The following is a 20,102-nucleotide window of genomic DNA, read 5'->3' as shown; positions in this document are numbered from 1 at the left end:
GGCTTAAGGGCCTTAGTCTGGCCCCTCTTCAGATCCTACCGCTCCTGCCAAGTCGCCCCGTTGCGTGTCGACTTCATGCTAACCAGCAGGGGACGCATTTTCACACCTTCACATCTTGCAGTAGAGATACCGGGATGATTGAGATTCTCTCAATTCCACCATCGGCTCTCTCATTCCAGGCAGGGGAATGTTTCTCTCAGACTATCCGAGCAGAGCCTCATAGAGAGAGTGTACCTAGGGGTCTTTGACCTTGGGTAACCAGCAAGTGCTGGTCTGGGGGACCTGATCGCGACAGCTTGGAACCTCAAGCTTCCGCTAGTCTTCCCCCCAGTCTCAGACCCCGAGACTCTGGCAAGATGCATTCCGGTGATGGTGGGACAACTTCGACGCCTGCGTCTTCCCTCCTTTTTGTCTGCGGACAATGGGTCTCAACAAAACCAGGTTGTCTGTCAACCTTTCAATGGGAGAGCTCCACTGGGACTATGCGCAGAACGGTTTCTGGACCCTCTGCTTCCCCTGACGGAACTCCCGGGAGAGCTTCTCCCACTGCGCAGACTACTCAAGCAACCACACTGCGACATCTCTCCCGAACCGGGGCGTCGCTTCGGCTTCATGCCTGGAGACACTACGCTTCCTCCTCTAGAAGAGACAACCCGCTACAGTCGCGGTACGGAGGTCGCGTCATCTGCGATAGTCATCCACAGGGGTCTCCCAGGCAAAGTGAAGAGTCTAAGGTGGTTGGTGCCGTGGGAGATATACCTCTTCCCGTGAGGCCTCTTCTCCAGCAATAACGGTCTTATTGCCTTTCAGCGGGAGGAAACTCCTTTCCGCTCTTGGCAATGAAGCCTGTCGCTCAGCCTTTCCCTGACCTTCAGGCTTTAAGGAATAACTTTTTCCTGCCCGCTGGATCTATCCTCGCTCATGCGAAGCTACGATCGTCCCTGCCCTAGTCGGAGGAAGACCTCCAACTTGGAGCATGGCTCGGACTTTTAGTCCTTTAAGAGATCTTCTCAAGACCCTTTTACGACAGGCCTCGGATTGTATTCCGCCTTGGGTCTTCTGCTCACTCTGGCCACGGCCAGTGTGTAAGCAATCTTCTTGGTCTCTTACTACTCCCCCCTTTCTAAGGAAGAGGGGAAGGCAACATTCAGGCTCGCTCCTGAGTTGTTGGCTAGACTCAGAATCTGAGGGTCCCGACCCTTCGGTCCGATTCATTCAAGATTTCGAGTCTCCATTCTGTGTCTGATGTCCCAAGACCTTCTCTTTCTTGCCAGTAAGGAATCGAGAGGTTAGCGCTGGGACCAGCTGCAGTTTGGCCTCAGTTGCAGCCGATTTGGGAACACAAGGAGGACATGGGGGGAGAGTCACCAGTATACCTCTTCAGCCCGGACTCAAGGACATTCATCTCGACCTGTCTTCAGACCCTCCCCCGTCACGTCGCCCTACAGCACGATGTTGGATACATCGCAACGTCCCTCGCCTTCGAGTAATACTACTCTGTGACGCAGGTGCTACAAGCTGGAGTCTGGAAGCGTCTGATGACCTTCGCAGCCCGCTTCCTGCAGGGCGTGACCCACAGGAGTCTCGATACGTTTTCTATCGCTCTGTGGTGGCTACACAACAGCTGGTCTAACCTCAGGCTCCTTTTTGGACAGGTAGCAGAAGGTTGAGGGCATTGTTATCAGGTTTTAGTCTGCATGAACGAAAGAAGTATGTCTGGCCCTTACTTCTTTCTTCATCATCCCCTCTACGGGGAAGCAGCATCCTGGTCTCTGCATAGCTGACCTCGAACCTCTGCAGGTAAACCATGCTTCCTTGTGTTCCGAGTATTGAGTCAATACTGTCGCGTCCCCCATACCCTGACGAGGTGGTATTGGGAACGTCCTAACCCAGAGTTCCTTCTGGAACTCCAGGTCAACTGCCTAAGACGGGTCACACTTCTTCCTTCACACACAAGCTTACGTAGGCCACATGGTTCCTTGCGGAGCAAGGAACTTGTGAGGTGCAGGGACTCCTTTTCTCGAGTGCGACTCACTCGGATTCTGAGTCCCCGGGTAAAGCCAAAGCCAGTATGGCTGGGGACTTTCCACCCTTCCTAAGGGATAAGTCACCCTTTGTAAATAGCGTGGTTTGTATTTCGGTTACGGAACAAATGACAAATTCGAAGATAATTTGTATTTTTCCTAACCATACAAACCTTAGCTATTTACACATATTTGCCCGCCAGCCCTGTCCCCCAAGACAAGTCCTACCTCTAAGTGAAAGTGAGTATTCACCTGTGTGTGAGGGGGAGGAGGGGTAGCTAGCTACCACTCCCCTACCCCCCGCTAACTAGCGCGGGGGTAATACACCCTCGTTAAATTCTAATGGCTCGCTATTTCAGCTACGCTAAAAGTAATAACCCTTTGTAAATAGCTAAGGTTTGTATGGTTAGGAAAAATACAAATTATCTTCGAATTTGTCATGTTATCATACATACAGGTGGCCGCTATCATACATACACCCCCAGCATTGCCTGTTCATAGAAAAATACAATGGAAAATATTTTAGGACAGAGATTCATATGGTAGATTACTGAATTACAGTATATTACCTCTGCAAAAAAAGCTGTAGCTACTGAAGTGATGTGGCGAGTTCAGGTGAGCCTGAATTCGTTGTTCTCCCTTATACACGCAGAGTTTGTGCTTTGCACGATGATAGGAGCTTTTCCACCTATCTCTTGTACTGATTCCAATACAAATTTTGTTAAACTACTGTTCATTTCTTCTTTAGTTGCTCTCATTTCGTCATTTAGCTGGGAGTACTTATTTTGTATTGCTAAACTGAACTCATCGGATTTTTCTCTCTACAGGAGTGTTTATTTTCTTTCATGAAATTAATTTTTCTCTCTCTTTCCTTCTATCTAAAAAAATTTGCTTCTCACCAGTTGGCCTTAGAGCTGTGGAGACTATTTATTGGGTATTAATGTCATATTGGATTTTCTGTTCTAGCCTTACATAGGTAAATCCTTTGAGAATACACAGCACCTCCACAAAAATAACTATTTTCGTTGTCAAAACCACCGTGCTAGGTGGAATATCTTTGCCAACGGTTATATAAGCATATAAGCAACTTGGTGGAGTAACGAGAACATTAGATGTGGAGGAAATGCCCCCTAAATCTCGATGAAGCCACTGGCAGCAGGATTACGGATTGGGTTTAAGGCGATAGACAAACTTTCTCTTTAGCTTTTTACTCCCGATGCTTCGCAGTTGATCTCACTGGAATTAGTATGGACTGACAGGGGTCACTTGCCTTAGTTATAAAGTACTGCACAACACAAGAAACTGGCTATCCTTTCATGAATTTAGCCAATGAATCCTCTATTGAGGCCCTTTGCGTCAATAGGCATAGTAGGAGATGATGATGATTGTCAAAACCTGTTTATCGCTGAGCCAGATTAGGTTAGCCAGATAAGATTTGATTCTAGGAAAGTTTCTAGCATACAGTAATAAAAGAATTATCTCCCCTAACTTCCCAGACAAGGGGGAGGATGGACACAAATATATACAAGCCCATTTATGTTGAATGACCATACATTGAGATACCATATCCTTACGCAGATATAGATTCTTCCATGACCGTCTACCACTCATGTGGTAAGAACCTTAAGAACCTGTGATATCTTTATGCTCAATTCATTAGGAGGATGGCACGAGTCATTACATTGGGCCCTTCATAGGTTCAAGCACTTTGACATCCTGGGAAGTAAACCTTTCAGTTTGGGCATCGGAACCTCCCTTCAACCCTTCAAAGGATAAGTCTTATTAAAAACCTTCATAGTTTATTTATGGAAAATCTATTTTCCATGTTGTTGCTGTTCTTAAAATATGTTTTTCAATATTAAACTTAGCCGGTGATTATATAAGCTGCAGCTCTGCTGCCCGACAGAAAAACTCTACGCTCAAAATCCGCCAGCGATCGCTATGCAGGTAGGGGGTGTACTTCAACAGCGCCATCTGTCGTGCAGGTACTCAGTACTCAATGTAAACACAGAACTCAATTTTCTCTCTGTCGTGCCACCGGCAAGACCTACTAAATTCGCTGTTGCTTTCTGGATTGGTTTTCACATATTTTGGTGAAGTACACATTTCTAGTTTTGAGCTTTCGCTTTGCAGACGTTATCTTCAATACATCCTTGCATTCTTTTGTTGATTTTGGATTATTTGTTGACGACTTTGGATAGAGTTTGAATTCCCCTTTGACTAATTCAAAATGGCTGACCCTTCTCAAGTCCCTAAGTTCAGGAAATGTAATGCTAGGGACTGTTCAAGGCGTCTTCCGAAGGCCTCTATCGATCCTCACACCGTTTGTTCCAATTGTCGGGATAAGACCTGTCAATTGGAAGATCGATGTGAGGAATGCGTTGGGCTTTCGGAATTCGATTTCATTGAATTCCAGAAATATACACGTAGGCTAGAGAGAGATAGAGTCAGGAGAAGTTCATCTCGCTCCGTTGAATTTTCCTCTCCTCATGCCCCACAACCTATTCCTTCCCCTGTAGTGGTTGCTCCTGATCCCCCTTCTAGCACTCAACAACCTTCGATGGCAGATATGATGCGTGCCATCCAGGCTCTGGGTGAGAGAGTCGAGTCATTGGCTAGTGACCGTAACCAACTCATGGCAGACGTCAAGGAGTTGAAGTGCAAGAGTGCAGTGGGTAGTGATAAAGTGAGTGGTAGTGTTGTGGAAAGTGTTGTGGATAGTGTTGCGCTTGAGGGTTCGTCTGTTCGTGCCTGTCGTCCTCCCAGTTCGGGACCTCTTGCAAGCTCCCAAGCCCAGGGGAGAAGCAATGTCGTACGACCAAAGGGTTCGAGAGGCTTTAATCAGCGAACAGACGTTCCCTCCGTGGTTTCGGGCGTATCTAACCAAGATCGCCCCACCCACACGAAGACGAGAGAGCCCATTTATTCCTCGTCTGCGGAAGAGGTTTCTCGTAAGAAACCATGGACCAAGGTCTCGCGGCCTCTGAAGCGCAAGTCGGTCCCTTCCGCGCAAGTCCAACGGCCCAGTTGTAGCCACTGGGTCAGTTCGGACTCGCTGCAGTCTTCCGATGACTGCTCACCTCCTAAGAGAGGCAAAGCGGTACCGCATCAGGCAGTAACACCGTCTGTTGCCGCACCTGCTCCTGTAGACCCTAAGTGGTCTTTGCTGCAGACCATGCAGTCACAGTTAACGTCATTGATGCAGGACTTTCGTGCGGAGAAGGTTGACGCTGCACCAACCTCTAGCCTACAACCACCCACGGTTGTGCGTCCAGTGGACGCTGAGGCTACCTTCTCCCGCACTCCAGCTTTGAGAGTCCCGCCACCCATGCGTTCCAGTGTACCCTGCCAGCCGCATGTTGACGTTCAGCGACGCACGGAACCTTCCGTTGACGTTCGCGAGTTACAACAACAGCCTAAGTTGTTTTGTTTTGACGCGGTGCGTCAACCTCCGCAACCCAGTGTGGTTGCCTCTACTCGCCCACAGCAGACTAGACAGTCTGGAGTAGACGCTTTGCGTCCCCGCGCTGCTATGGTTGTTGCCAGTTCACAGACTGGGCAACAGTTCCATGACGTTGCGTCCGGTTCAGTCACGCATGCACCCGTGCTGCCGGACTCAGCTGACCAGCTGATTCCTACTCCTTTGCCGCTTCCTCCTCAGTTTTCAGATGATGGACTCTCTGATGATGACGACCCGCATACGGACATCGACGAACCCAAGACCACGCAACCCTCCTTGGACTTTAGGAAAGTTCTTGCACTGTTCAGGGAGATGTATCCTGATCAGTTTGTATCTGCGGCCCCACGCTCTCCTCCATCTGAGTTTGCTTTAGGCACGCAGTCATCCGCGCCTGCCTTTACGAAACTCGTCCTCGCCCGCTCGTCCAAGAGAGCTTTACGAGTGTTGGGAGATTGGATGCAGTCCAAAAAGAACCTTGGGAAGACAGCATTTACGTTTCCCCCTGCGAGACTCTCTTCCAGATCGAGCGTCTGGTATGCCACGGGAGAAGTTCTCGGCTTGGGAGTTCCTGCCTCTGCCCAGGGCGACTTCTCAAGTCTAGTAGACTCTCCCCGCAGGCTAGCCATGAGACGCTCTAAGATATGTTGGTCTCCTTCAGACTTAGACCATCTGTTGAAAGGAGTGTTCAGAGCCTTCGAGGTTTTTAACTTTTTGGACTGGTGTCTGGGAGCTTTGAGCAGGAAGATCTCCCCTTCTGACAAGGAAGCTTCCTTGCTCATTATGTCCTGTATGGACAAGGCCATACGTGATGGATCCAGTGAGCTTGCGGCTTCGTTCGTTTCCGGGGTCCTCAAGAAACGGGAAAACCTTTGCTCTTTCCTGTCAGCTGGAGTAACACCGTGTCAGAGATCGGAACTTCTTTTTGCTCCTCTCTCAAAGTGTCTCTTCCCAGAGGAATTGATAAAGGAGATTGCTGCCTCCTTGATTCAGAAGGACACCCATGACCTGGTTGCGTCCTCTGCTCGCAAAGCCACCCCTTTGCCTACCGTATCTAGACCCAGGATGGACACTCCAGCGTCCAGATTCATTCCGCCCTTTCGTGGCAGAGCCTCCAGCAGAGGAGGTGCTCGTGCCGAAGGGAGACGTGGGAAGAATAAAGGTACCAAGTCCTTTAAAGGCAGAGTCTGACTGCCACCTTCTTCAGACAGCAGTGGGAGCCAGACTCAAGAACTTCTGGCAGACCTGGGAGAAAAGGGGCGCAGATGCACAATCTGTGAAGTTGCTCAGAGAAGGGTACAAGATCCCGTTTGTCCGCAAACCCCCTCTAGCAACGTCTCCCATCGATCTCTCTCCCAGGTACAAAGAGGAAGACAAGAGGCTAGCTTTGAAGCAGGAGGTGTCTCTCTTGCTACAAAAGGGAGCTGTAGTCAAAGTCCGGGACCATCAATCCCCGGGCTTCTACAACCGTCTCTTCTTAGTGGTAAAGAAGACAGGAGGGTGGAGGCCGGTGCTAGACGTCAGTGCGCTGAATGTCTTTGTCACAAAGCAGACGTTCGCCATGGAGACCACAAAGTCAGTTCTAGCAGCGGTCAGGAAGGAAGACTGGATGGTCTCTTTAGACCTAAGGGACGCATACTTTCACGTCCCCATCCACCCAGAATCCCAACCTTTTCTGAGATTCGTTTACGAAAAGGTTGTCTACCAATTTCAAGCCCTGTGCTTTGGCCTAAGCACAGCTCCTCTTGTGTTTACGAGGCTGATGAGGAATATTGCCAAATTCCTGCATTTAGCGGATATCAGAGCCTCCCTCTATTTGGACGACTGGCTTCTAAGAGCTTCTTCCAGTCGTCGCTGTCTGGAGAATCTAAAGTGGACTCTAGATCTGATCAAGGAATTGGGTCTCCTGGTCAATATGGAAAAGTCCCAACTGGTCCCATCCCAAACTATAGTGTATTTAGGGATGGAGATTCACAGTCAAGCTTTTCGGGCTTTTCCGTCGGCCCCCAGAACAAGTCAAGCCCAGGTATGCATCCAGAACATGCTAAAGAAGAAACGATGTTCAGTCAGACAGGAGGACGCTATCATCCCTGGAACAGTTCGTTTCGTTAGGGAGACTACACCTCCGTCCCCTTCAATTTCATCTAGCTGTTTACTGGAAAAAGGACAAGACGCTAGAAGCGGTCTCGGTCCCCATTTCCGAGAAGATGAAGTCATCACTGACTTGGTGGAAGGACAGTATCAACCTCAGAGAGGGTCTACCCCTGGCTGTTCAGACCCCCAACCACGTTCTCTTCTCGGACGCATCGGACACGGGCTGGGGTGCGACATTAGACGGTCGGGAATGCACAGGAACGTGGAACTCGAATCAAAGAACGTTACATATCAACTGCAAGGAGCTACTGGCAGTTCATCTGGCCTTGAAAAGCTTCAAGTCCCTCCTTCAAGGCAAAGTGGTGGAGGTGAACTCGGACAACACCACGGCCTTGGCGTACATCTCCAAGCAAGGAGGGACCCATTCTATGACGTTGTACGAGATCGCAATGGACCTCCTCACCTGGTCAAGAGATCTAAACCTTTCTCTAGTAACGAGGTTCATACAAGGCAATATGAATGTCATGGCGGATTGCCTCAGTCGGAAGGGTCAAATCATCCCAACAGAATGGACCCTACACAAGGATGTGTGCAAGAGACTATGGGCCACATGGGGCCAACCTACCATAGATCTCTTCGCAACCTCGATGACCAAGAGGCTCCCAATATATTGCTCACCAATCCCGGACCCAGCAGCAGTTCATATAGATGCCTTTCTACTGGATTGGTCCCATCTAGACCTTTATGCATTCCCCCCGTTCAAGATTGTCAACAAGGTACTGCAGAAGTTCGCCTCTCGTGAAGGGACAAGGTTGACGTTAGTTGCTCCCCTCTGGCCCGCGAGAGAATGGTTCACCGAGGTACTTCAATGGCTGGTGGACGTTCCCAGAACTCTTCCTCTAAGAGTGGACCTTCTACGTCAGCCACACGTAAAGAAGGTACACCCAGACCTCCACGCTCTTCGTCTGACTGCCTTCAGACTATCGAAAGACTCTCTAGAGCTAGAGGCTTTTCGAAGGAGGCAGCCAGGGCGATTGCTAGAGCAAGGAGGACATCCACTCTTAGAGTCTACCAGTCGAAGTGGGAAGTCTTCCGAAACTGGTGCAAGTCGGTATCAGTATCCTCGACCAGTACCTCTGTAACCCAAATAGCTGACTTCCTATTATACCTGAGGAAAGAAAGATCTCTTTCAGCTCCCACTATCAAAGGTTACAGAAGCATGTTGTCAACAGTCTTCCGTCACAGAGGCTTAGATCTTTCCAACAACAAAGATCTACAGGACCTCCTTAAGTCTTTTGAGACCACGAAGGAGCGTCGTTTGGCTACACCTGGATGGAATTTAGACGTGGTACTAAGATTCCTGATGTCAGCAAGGTTCGAGCCACTACAATCAGCCTCCTTTAAAGATCTCACTTTAAAGACTCTTTTCCTGGTTTGCTTAGCCACAGTTAAAAGAGTCAGTGAGATTCACGCCTTCAGCAGGAACATCGGATTTTCATCTGAAACGGCTACATGTTCTTTACAGCTTGGTTTTCTAGCCAAAAACGAGCTACCTTCTCGCCCTTGGCCGAAATCGTTCGATATTCCAAGCCTTTCAAATATGGTTGGAAATGAACTAGAAAGAGTCTTATGCCCTGTTAGAGCTCTTAAGTTCTATTTAAGACGAACTAAATCTTTACGAGGACAGTCAGAAGCTTTATGGTGTTCTATTAAGAAACCTTCTTTGCCTATGTCAAAGAATGCAGTTTCCTATTATATCAGACTGTTGATACGAGAAGCTCATTCCCATCTGAATGAAGAAGACCATGCTGTGCTGAAGGTAAAGACACATGAAGTTAGAGCTGTCGCTACTTCAGTGGCTTTTAAACAAAATAGATCTCTGCAGAGTATAATGGACGCAACCTATTGGAGAAGCAAGTCAGTGTTCGCGTCTTTTTATCTTAAAGATGTCCAGTCTCTTTATGAGAACTGCTACACCCTGGGACCATTCGTAGCTGCGAGTGCAGTAGTGGGTGAGGGCTCAACCACTACATTCCCCTAATTCCATAACCTTTTTAATCTTTCTCTTGAAATGTTTTTTATTGTTGTTTTTGGGTTGTCCGGAAGGCTAAGAAGCCTTTCGCATCCTGGTTGATTTGGCGGGTGGTCAATTTATTTTCTTGAGAAGCGCCTAGATTAGAGGTTTTGATGAGGTCCTGTAGTATGGGTTGCAACCCTTGATACTTCAGCTCCTAGGAGTCGTTCAGCATCCTAAGAGGATCGCGAGGCTCAGTAAGGAAGATGTACTTAAAAAAGGCAGAGTAATTGTTCAAGTCGACTTCCTTACCAGGTACTTATTTATTTTATGTTTGTTATTTTGAATAACTGCTAAAATGAAATACAAAATCCTTAGCTCATAATAATGTAAACAATTAATGCTGGTCTCTACCCACCCCCCTGGGTGTGAATCAGCTTATATAATCACCGGCTAAGTTTAATATTGAAAAATGTTATTTTTATAATAAAATAAATTTTTGAATATACTTACCCGGTGATTAAATATTAAAGGGCCCTCCCTTCCTCCCCAATAGAGACCCAGTGGACCAAGGAGAAAATTGAGTTCTGTGTTTACATTGAGTACTGAGTACCTGCACGACAGATGGCGCTGTTGAAGTACACCCCCTACCTGCATAGCGATCGCTGGCGGATTTTGAGCGTAGAGTTTTTCTGTCGAGCAGCAGAGCTGCAGCTTATATAATCACCGGGTAAGTATATTCAAAAATTTATTTTATTATAAAAATAACATTATTTTAATTGTGTATTAGTTCTCTTGTAGTTTATTTATTTCCGTATTTCCTTTAATCACTGGGCTATTTTTCCCTGTTGGAGCCCTTTGGTTTACAGCATCCTGCTTTCCCAACTATGGTTGTAGCTTAGCTATTAATAATAATAAAAGAAGATGATTTGTGACTTCGTACTCATTTGGGAACAAATAAGAAATTGTTTAAATTTGTAATATTCCCAATTTTTGAGACTTGCGTTCTGTAAGTTTCACTTCCTATTTCACAAGTCCTAGGTTACGGTCAAATTGGCTGCTCAGTGTACTGTCAGGTGGGCGGGGCTTACCAGCCACCCACCAGCAACAACTGATACCTCATCATAAATTTTAACAACTGAGTTTCTAGGTTTTCTGAAATTATACTCTTATTAGAGGATTCATGTTTGTATAGTTAAGAAAAATATTAATGATTTTTAAAATTTATGTTTTTTTCTTATTGAATGATAGTTTTAAAATTAAACTCAGATCACAGATCTGGACGCACTTTACTAATTTGTTTTCCCTAGCTCTCGGAAAGTGCTTCCATCTGTCGAATTTGATGGACCTGATAATCTAATACAATACTGTATTTTCTATTCTTTTATTCAGTTCAGCGGTAAATCTGTCCAAGGTTTGAAGATCATGGCGAAAATATGTCGACAAGAAATTCTGGTACGAGGGAAACCGACAGAATTTTTAAGTTTGGGTAAAAGTTTGAATGAAGATCCAAAGAAGATTCTGCTCATCATTCCAGGTTGGTAGCGTTTAAGTTTTAGTTGTCAGTCTCTTATGATTACATAATGTACATTTTATTAAAGTATTACAGAATTCATGGATTGCTTTGGCATTAATCTTTAGTAGTGATTTGTAAATAAAGATGAAAAGTTTATTTGACCATATAAACCAGTAGTGCAAATATTTAATTTCATTGAATGGTACGAGTTATAGTGCCCTGGATACTGTCAAGACTTAAGAATTGATTCCAGCTCATGACTTATTCAATTGGAGTTTGAGGTACAGAATGGTCAGGACAGCAGATATATTTGCCAGCTCCTTGATTCCTTCTCTGTTCCAAACAACCGGCTGTGAATAATTTTATTAGATTTAGCACAAATCTCAATCCATCCCATGCAGAAATAACAAACCAAATTAACTCGCAGGTTTAAGCTATCCTCCAGAAAGCTAATACAGTACAGTAGCTGTATAATCCGAGGATATAAGAGAGAGAGTGGGTAATGGTAGGGGTGGGGGGGGGGGGTAGTAGCCATAGTAGCGGGCAGTGGTCGGATGTAGAACAGCACCTCGTAGTAATGGGGGATGTTGAGGAAGGAGAAGACTAATTGGTAAAGGACCTCCGATAGTGGTTCTAACACGCTCCAGTTACTATACCGACGCTCTATTAGAGTGAGCGAGCTGGGTTTATTCCTGGCATTCCATGCAACTTTTTTCTCTGGTATATTTAGCAGTATTTATACCTTAGAAATGGTGCTATAAGGAACATTTCATGGAGCGACACAGGTCAAGCCCAGAAATAGATTTTTCCTTCTTCAAAATCCCTTTATTATCATCTATATTATCCCTTTTGAGTATCAAAAGAATATCATATGATAATTTATACCAAAGACAGTGTCATATTACTTCAGGCAGTTTGATTCAAGGAGATTCTCAGTAGCACAATCCACAATAGGAATATACAGTAGTTAAATATATGTATGTTATGTATAGTATTTTGTTCTTATAAGAAACTGTATTTAAGGTGCTAAAGGGTGCAAGTTATGGAAGCATAAATAAGGGTAAAATAAAAGCATTTTAATTCTATGTCAAATTCTCTTGCTTGATCGTACACTCAGGCACACTATTTTATCTTATTTCTCTTCCTCTTGTTTTGTTAAAGTTTTTTTGGTTTATGTAGGAGATATTTATTTTAATGTTGTTGCTCTTCTTAAAATATTTCATTTTTCTTTGTTTCCTTTCCTCACTGAGCTATTTTCCCTGCTGGAACCCTTGGGTTTATAGCATCTTGCTTTTCCAACTAGGGTTGTAGCTTAGAAAGTAATAATAATAATGATAATACAATTGGAATACAAGGGTCAGGACAGCGGTTGTGTTACGCAGTTCCTTTGGCTACCATTTCTGAATGAAATGATCATGATCTACCTTTATGAACCATAATAAATAATTTAGTCTGTTACCCCAATTTTCTTTAGATGCATGACTCTAATTCTGTTTAGTTCTATTAGGGACTGTATAATAAAACTCAGGAGGGACAGGAGACGGACTATTTTTCATAACTGAAAATTAGAACTCATGGTTCCTAGGGTACAGATGCTTTTCTTAATCTTTGAAAAATATTTATTTTTAATGTTTTATGTTTAAGGTATGTGGTATATATAAATTAACAATGTTACATTTCTGTATTTTGTGTATGAGTGGTTTGGTAGGAATTCTGTCTTTTGCTGATTCTCTTATTAAAGAGAATTTTAGAGGTGGCCCAGAACTTTATCTTCATTTTGAAATGCTTGATTTATTTGAAGAAAACTATTGGATGATACCCAAGAGACTATGTGTTGTTTATTAATTTTGTGTTGATCTTTATTTTGGATACCTTGACCTATTTGAAGAAAACTGTATTGGATGATACCCAAGAAACTACATGTTTATTAATTTTGTTTTAAAACTTGGGGGACCATTGTGTTCTTCATTATTTAGGACAGCCTCAGATAAACAGAAACTCTCTGATTTTATCTCTTATTTTGGTAACCATTTTCAATTCTGGTTGGATCACTAGTTATGGAGCAAGAGTCTAGCTGAGTAAATGTTGAAGAAATCACATGGAGACAGTCTATAACTTATCGTCATATATCTCTTTTCCTCTCAAGAGTCTTTTGATCTCAGTAATGGAGATAGTATCAGGGTTTCTAGCAGCCAGAAAGACCAATTACTTTTAATTGAAAAACGACCGGGCAGGGACTAAAGTATAACATAGTAAAGAATTTAGGAAGATAAATTCAAGCAGTATACTGTATTAGGGTTTAAGATTCTTCTATTTCAATGCCCTTAATTACCAAAATCCAGGTTGCCAAATGCCATCAGAATCTTGGAAATTCTGACAGTTTATTAGGGCTCTTAACATTCTTTTATATCAATGCCTTCAGTTACTGAAATCTAGGTTGCCAAATGCAATGAAAATCTAGATATAGAATGTGTCAAAAGCTTGAATACAGTATCCACTCCTTGACTTACATCTCTGAACCAAGAGATCGGTGTTACTCTATGGACATGAATTGTGGTATGACAATGAGACAATCTCCAATAGATTTAGTAGATTTGAGATCAAAGCCCTCAGAAGGATATTGGGAGTTAAATGACAGGACAGGACTAGAAATGAAACTATAAGAGAGGTGGTTTGGGCATGCTCTTCGCACTCTCCGAGAGAGATTAGTTCTAACTTAGGCCCTTTGCATCAGTAGGCATAGGAGGAGATGATGGTGACAATGACATAGGGATTATTCCAGTTGGATTTGTGTTTGTTGGTCTATCTCCGAATGTTTGTAAGTTTATGACTTTTTTTTAAGCACACATCAAGGACTGAGTCTGTATCCCTTTTGATGTAAATGATGGGTTTGTGCACAACAAATGAAATTGATGTTATAGAAAAATATATTTTGATACCATCATATTTATAGCTAAAAAGCTATTGAAGAATTTCATAATGTATTGTAGTGTTACAGGAAGTGGTAGAATATACAGTTCTATTTAGTGTAATTTAATTAGTTCAACAATTTTTAGCATAGGAAATAAAGGACTATGATATTAAACTACTGTACTTTATGATGTCCTCACGGGCAAAATTTCAAGTGTCTTTAGTATTCTGTTATTCTCAGAACTAGGAATCCTTCTAAGTTAAATGTTTTCTCTTACAGGTAACCCTGGAGTAGTGTCTTATTACAGAGAATTTATGCAGTACCTTTATGAAGGCGTGCAAGATACTCACTCTGTTTGGGCTCTCTCCCATGCAGGCCATTCTCACACTTCACATCTCCCTTTCTGGCCCAGTAAGTATTATTTCATAAACCTTCCATGATATTTGTATTGTTTTGTTCTGGCGTCTGACTTGATAACAATGTTACCCCCCCCCAAAAAGCTAAAAATTTCCCCTTATCATCCCTTCAAGAGGCCAGAACTCTTGCTCACGAAGATGATATTTGGTGACTAGTGGTAAATCAAAGTGTTGCTGCCTGTCCTTGCTATATTCTGTCTTTCGATGCTGTCATGCACAGTTATGTCTGTTTATCCTATATTAGTGGCTCTGAGTTTCCAAAATTTTTGGGAAACCATAGATTTTCTTTTTTACAGGTGTTCAAACATAAAAGAAAATGTCTTTTTCAACTTGTAGTTTTCAAGTTAGAGTAACTGAGAAGTGAAGTTGAATAAATCAACAAGGTGTTTACAAAGGCACTTTTTCAACCACATGTTAACCATTTGATTACAAATTTTCCGTGCTCTTCCATTAGCGCACTCATGTTACTGATGTAGCATTTACTTGTTTGCTTGCACACTCTCCGCTAAGTGCATATCCTTTTAACTTAAAGCATTCACATGCTCGCACACCCTCGAATCAGGAATACCAAATACCCAGGCTACTAATGAAGTTGTATTTACTGTACTGTACTTTATTACCTCTGCCAACGAAGTTGGAAGGAGGTTATGTTTTTGCCCCTATTTGTGTGTATGTGTTTGTTTGTGAACAGCTTCCTGGCCACAATTTTAATCATAGAGTAATGAAACTAGCAGGGATTAACTTATGTAAAAAGCTGGGAATTATTAAATTTTGGAAGGTCAAGATCAAGCAAAATGTCCAATCCATGTAATCAGTTATAAGTTTGGACATCATTGTCAGACTTCAAACTTGGTTCATATTTGAGTGAATGAAAATCCACGCCAATTAATACATGTTGAGGTCAAAGATTAAGGTCAAGGATCAACAAAGGTCAATAAATAAGCTGCCGCGGCAGAGGTCTGCGTTCTACCGAGTGCCAGTCTGGTTTTCAGCTCTGCTGTGCCAAGAAGAAAGTAACTAAATCAAAGATTGCGAGGAAAAAGGTAACTCACTGAGATCAGTCATTTAATCTGAATGGTTATGAGTGGATTGGAGGAAAATCAAAGTCATTAGGTATGGGGTTGTCTACAGGCGGGGCTGTGAGTACCCTCTATAATCATAGTGCATTATTGAACCCCTCTTTCCTTGAATCCTCCCTTGTCCAAACCTATACCTTTGCAAAGTTTCTCAACGTTTTCAGTAAGTCATATCTAATAGATGGGTACTGAAGCTTGTAGAAAATGAAAAGAGCTGAAAATCAGCTTGTGTTTAATGATAATTTTCCAAATGTAATTTGTTTTATATAGCTTATTAACCAAAAATCATATTGACTTGGACGAATTTGAGGGAATGTCCTTCCTCATTGGTCTTCATCAGAAAGATTGAGCATCCTAACAGTTCAGTGAAGCAGAAAGAACTATATTCTTCCTAATGATTGGCTTCTTTTTCCAGTATTTCTATGGGTTTGGAATTGGGGGAGGTGACCAAAATGTTGACATGTTTGCAACATCTCTAGGCAATAAGATAGTGGTTTTTTGTTCACCAGATCTGGGTTCTCTAGCGTGAGAAGTGGTTGCCTTGTTACAGGACTGATTGAATATAGAATCCAGAATCTGCTGACATCTTCAGAGCTAAAATGATTTTAAGATTTGCTTTATTATTATTATTATTATTATTATTATTATTATTATTATTATTATTTGCTAAGCCACAACCCTAGTTGGAAAAGCAAGATGCTATAAGCCCAGTGGCTCCAACAGTAAAAATAGCCCAGTGAAGAAAGGAAACGAGGAAAAATAAAATATTTTGAGAACAGTAACAACATTGAAATAAAAATCTATATAAACTAAAAATTTAAAAAAAAAAAAGAGGAAGAGAAATAAGATAGAAAAGTGTGCCCGAGTGTACCCCCAAGCAAGAGAACTCTAACCCAAGACAGTGGAAGACCATAGTACAGAGGCTATGGCACTACCCTAGACTAGAGAACTTTTACTAATTTGTCTAGATTTTTATGGAGCTCAACTACAGTATACTTGGCCAAAATAAAGATTTCTTGGAAGAAACTTTCCATTTCAGCTATGAAAGGATTTTAGTTCTTTACTTCATTCTGTATTCAAACACGTAGGTATGGATTTATGTGGTTCTAGTATTATTGTAGAGTATTTAGGTTCTTTATTATTAAGACCCTCCTGTAGTCAGAGGAATTTTTTTGGAATCTACATGTAGTATTACAATTTTTTAAATATTTAACTTAGCCGGTGAATATATAATAGCTGCAACTCTGTTGCTCGACAGACAAAAAACAGTAAAAACTCGCCAGCGATCGCTATACAGGTTGCGGGTGTGCCCACCAGCGCCAACTGTCGGCCAGATACCACTCTCGATGTAAACAAAGACTCAATTTTCTTCTCTGTCGACGTGTCGACAAGACGTACTTTACTCGCTGTTGAACCTGGAGTTTTTTCACATCATATTTGGTGAAGTACTTTAATTTGGTTTGAGCTTTCGCAGTACAGGTGTTTTTCTTCAAATAAATCCTTGAACTCTTTTTTGGATCGGATTAATTGTTGATGACTTAGATCGTTTTTTGGAATTTTCCCTTGACTAATTCAAAATGGCTGACCTTTCACAAGTTCCTAAGTTCAGAAAATGTAATGCTAGGGACTGTCATAGGCGTCTTCCAAAGGCTTCTCTCGACCCTCACACTGTTTGTTCCAATTGTCGGGGTAAAACCTGTCAATTGGAAGATCGGTGTGAGGAATGCGTGGGCCTTTCGGAATTCGATTTTATCGAATTTGAGAAATATACACGCAGACTAGAGAGAGATAGGGTAAGGAGAAGTTCTTCTAGGTCGGTAGATTTTTCCTCTCCACATGCCCCTGAACCTAATCCTTCCCCTGTAGTGGTTGTTCCTAACCCCCCTCCTAGCACTCAGGAACCGTCGATGCAAGACATGATGCGTGCTATCCATGCCTTGGGGGAGAGAGTTGAGGCCCTAGCAAGTGACCGGAATCAACTCATGGCGGACGTAAAGGAACTAAAGTGCCAAAGTGCCGCGGCGGAAAGTGTTAAAGTGCCTAGTGTTTCTCAAAGTGTTGTGAACAGTGTTGCGCTTGAGGGTTCGTCTGTTCGTGCCTGTCGTCCTCCTAGTCCGGGACCTCTTGCAAGCTCCCAAGCCCAGGGGAGAAGCAATGTCGTACGACTCATGGGTTCGAGAGGCCTTGATCAGCGAACAGACGTTCCCTCTATGGTATCAGGCGTATCTCCCCAAGATCGCCCCTACCAACGTAAGACGAGAGAGCCCATTTTTACCTCGTCGTCCGAAGGTGTTTCTCGTAAGAAACCTTGGACCAAGGTCTCCAGACCTTTGAAACGTAAGTCGGTCCCTTCAGGACAAGTCCAACGTCCCGGTTGTAGCCACTGGGACAGTTCGGACTCGTTGCCGTCATCGGATGACTGCTCACCGCCTAAGAAAGGCAAAGTTGTGCCGCCTCAGTCGCTTACCCCGTCTGTTGCCGCACCTGCTTCCGTAGACCCTAAATGGGTGTTACTGCAGGACATGCAGTCCAAGCTTGCGTCCTTGATGGAGGACTTCAATACGGAGAAGGTTGCCGCTGAACCTTCTGGCCAACAACCATCCAAGCGGTCTGTTGTGCGTCCTGTTGACGTTGAGGTAGCTTTCTCGCGTCAACCAGTTGGGGTAATACCTCCACCGATGCGACCCAGTGTGGGTTTCCAGCCGCACGTTGACGTTAGGCAACGCACGGAGGTGGTTGTTGACGTTCAGGACGTTCATCAACCATCAGAGGTGACTTGTTTTGATGCGGTGCGTCAACCTCCGCAACCCGGTATGGTGTTGACTGCACAACCCAGACGGTCTAAACAGTCTCTGGTGGACGCTGTGCGTCCTCGCGCACCTATGGTTGTTGACAGTTCCCAGACTGTTCAGCAGTTCCATGACGCTGCGTCCGGCTCCGTCACGCATGCACCAGTGCGACCGGACTCGGCGAGTCAAACGTTGCTCACTCCTTTGCCGTTTTCTCATCAGTTATAGGATGAGGAACTGTCAGATGAGGACGTTGCTGAACCACAAGAGGATCAACCTTCAGAACTTGATGAGCCTAAGGCAGCTCAATCATCCTTGGACTTTAGAAAAGTCATGGCTGTGTTTAAGGAGTTGTTCCCTGACCACTTTGTTTCTGTGGCTCCTCGTTCGCCGCCGTCGGAGTTTGTATTAGGCGTTCCTGCTACCTTGCCTGCCTTTACTAAACTCGTTCTCTCTCGCTCATCAAAGAGAGCTTTGCGGCTGTTGGGCGATTGGTTAGAGACCAAGAAGAGTTTAGGGAAGACAGCATTTGCCTTCCCCCCATCTAAACTCTCGTCTAGATCGAGCGTCTGGTATGCCACGGGAGAAGTTCTCGGCTTGGGAGTTCCTGCCTCTGCCCAGGGCGACTTCTCAAGTCTTGTAGACTCTCCCCGCCGCCTTGCCATGAGACGCTCGAAGATTTGTTGGTCACCATCGGACCTGGACCACCTTCTTAAAGGTATATTTAGGGCTTTCGAAGTCTTTAACTTCCTAGACTGGTGTTTAGGAGCCCTGAGTAGGAAAATCTCTTCTGCGGATAAGGATGTTTCCTTACTCATTATGTCCTGCATGGATAAGGCCGTCCGTGATGGGTCCAACGAACTTGCCGCTTCATTCACGTCCGGAGTCCTGAAGAAACGAGAGTCTCTATGTTCTTTCCTGTCTGCTGGAGTGACGCCATGCCAAAGATCTGAACTACTCTTTGCGCCCTTGTCCAAGTGCCTGTTTCCTGAAGTCTTGGTTAAGGAAATTGCCTTGTCTTTAGTACAGAAGGACACCCACGATCTAGTTGCGTCCTCGGCTCGCAAAGCTCCCCCTTTGCTTACATTGTCTGCTAGACCGAGGATAGACACTCCAGCGTCTCGGTTTATCCCGCCCTTTCGTGGCAGAGCCTCCAGCAGGGGAGGTGCTCGTGCCGAAGGGAAGCGAGGGAAGAGGAAAGGATCCAAGTCCTCTAAGGGCAGAGTCTGACTGCCCGCAACTTCAGACAGCAGTAGGAGCCAGACTCAAGAACTTCTGGCAAGCCTGGGAGAAGAGAGGCGCAGATCAACAATCTGTGAGATTGCTCAGAGAGGGGTACAAAATCCCTTTTGTACGCAAACCCCCTCTAGCGACGTCCCCCATCGATCTCTCTCCCAGGTACAGAGAGGAAGAAAAGAGACAATCCCTGAAACTGGAAGTGTCTCTTTTGCTAGAGAAGGGAGCGGTGGTCAAAGTCTCGGACCTTCAATCACCGGGGTTTTACAACCGTCTCTTCCAAGTATCAAAGAAGACAGGAGGTTGGAGACCGGTGCTAGACGTCAGTGCTCTGAATGTCTTTGTCACAAAGACGAAGTTTTCCATGGAGACCACAAAGTCAGTCTTAGCAGCGGTCAGAAAAGAAGACTGGATGGTCTCTCTAGACCTAAGGGATGCCTACTTCCACGTCCCCATTCACTCAGACTCCCAACCCTTTCTGAGATTCGTCTTCGAAGATGTGGTTTACCAGTTTCGGGCCCTGTGCTTTGGCCTAAGCACAGCTCCTCTCGTGTTTACGAGGCTGATGA

The 20,102-nt window shown here is 44.4% G+C and overlaps 1 protein-coding gene across 1 annotated transcript in view; it reads left to right on the top strand.

Moving 5' to 3' along the window:
• The window catches only part of sturkopf (lipid droplet associated hydrolase sturkopf), a 38,160-nt gene that overhangs the window by 11,050 nt on the left and 7,008 nt on the right, over positions 1-20,102 (top strand). Inside the window, exons 2-3 of the mRNA XM_068380436.1 lie at positions 10,982-11,126; positions 14,296-14,427. Coding sequence (XP_068236537.1) covers positions 10,982-11,126; positions 14,296-14,427 — 277 coding nt within the window. The remainder of the gene's footprint in view (positions 1-10,981; positions 11,127-14,295; positions 14,428-20,102) is intronic.

The sequence above is a fragment of the Palaemon carinicauda genome, chromosome 9 (genome assembly GCF_036898095.1).
Source record: "Palaemon carinicauda isolate YSFRI2023 chromosome 9, ASM3689809v2, whole genome shotgun sequence".
Lineage (NCBI taxonomy): Eukaryota > Metazoa > Arthropoda > Malacostraca > Decapoda > Palaemonidae > Palaemon > Palaemon carinicauda.
This window is presented reverse-complemented; position numbering and strand designations above follow the sequence as displayed.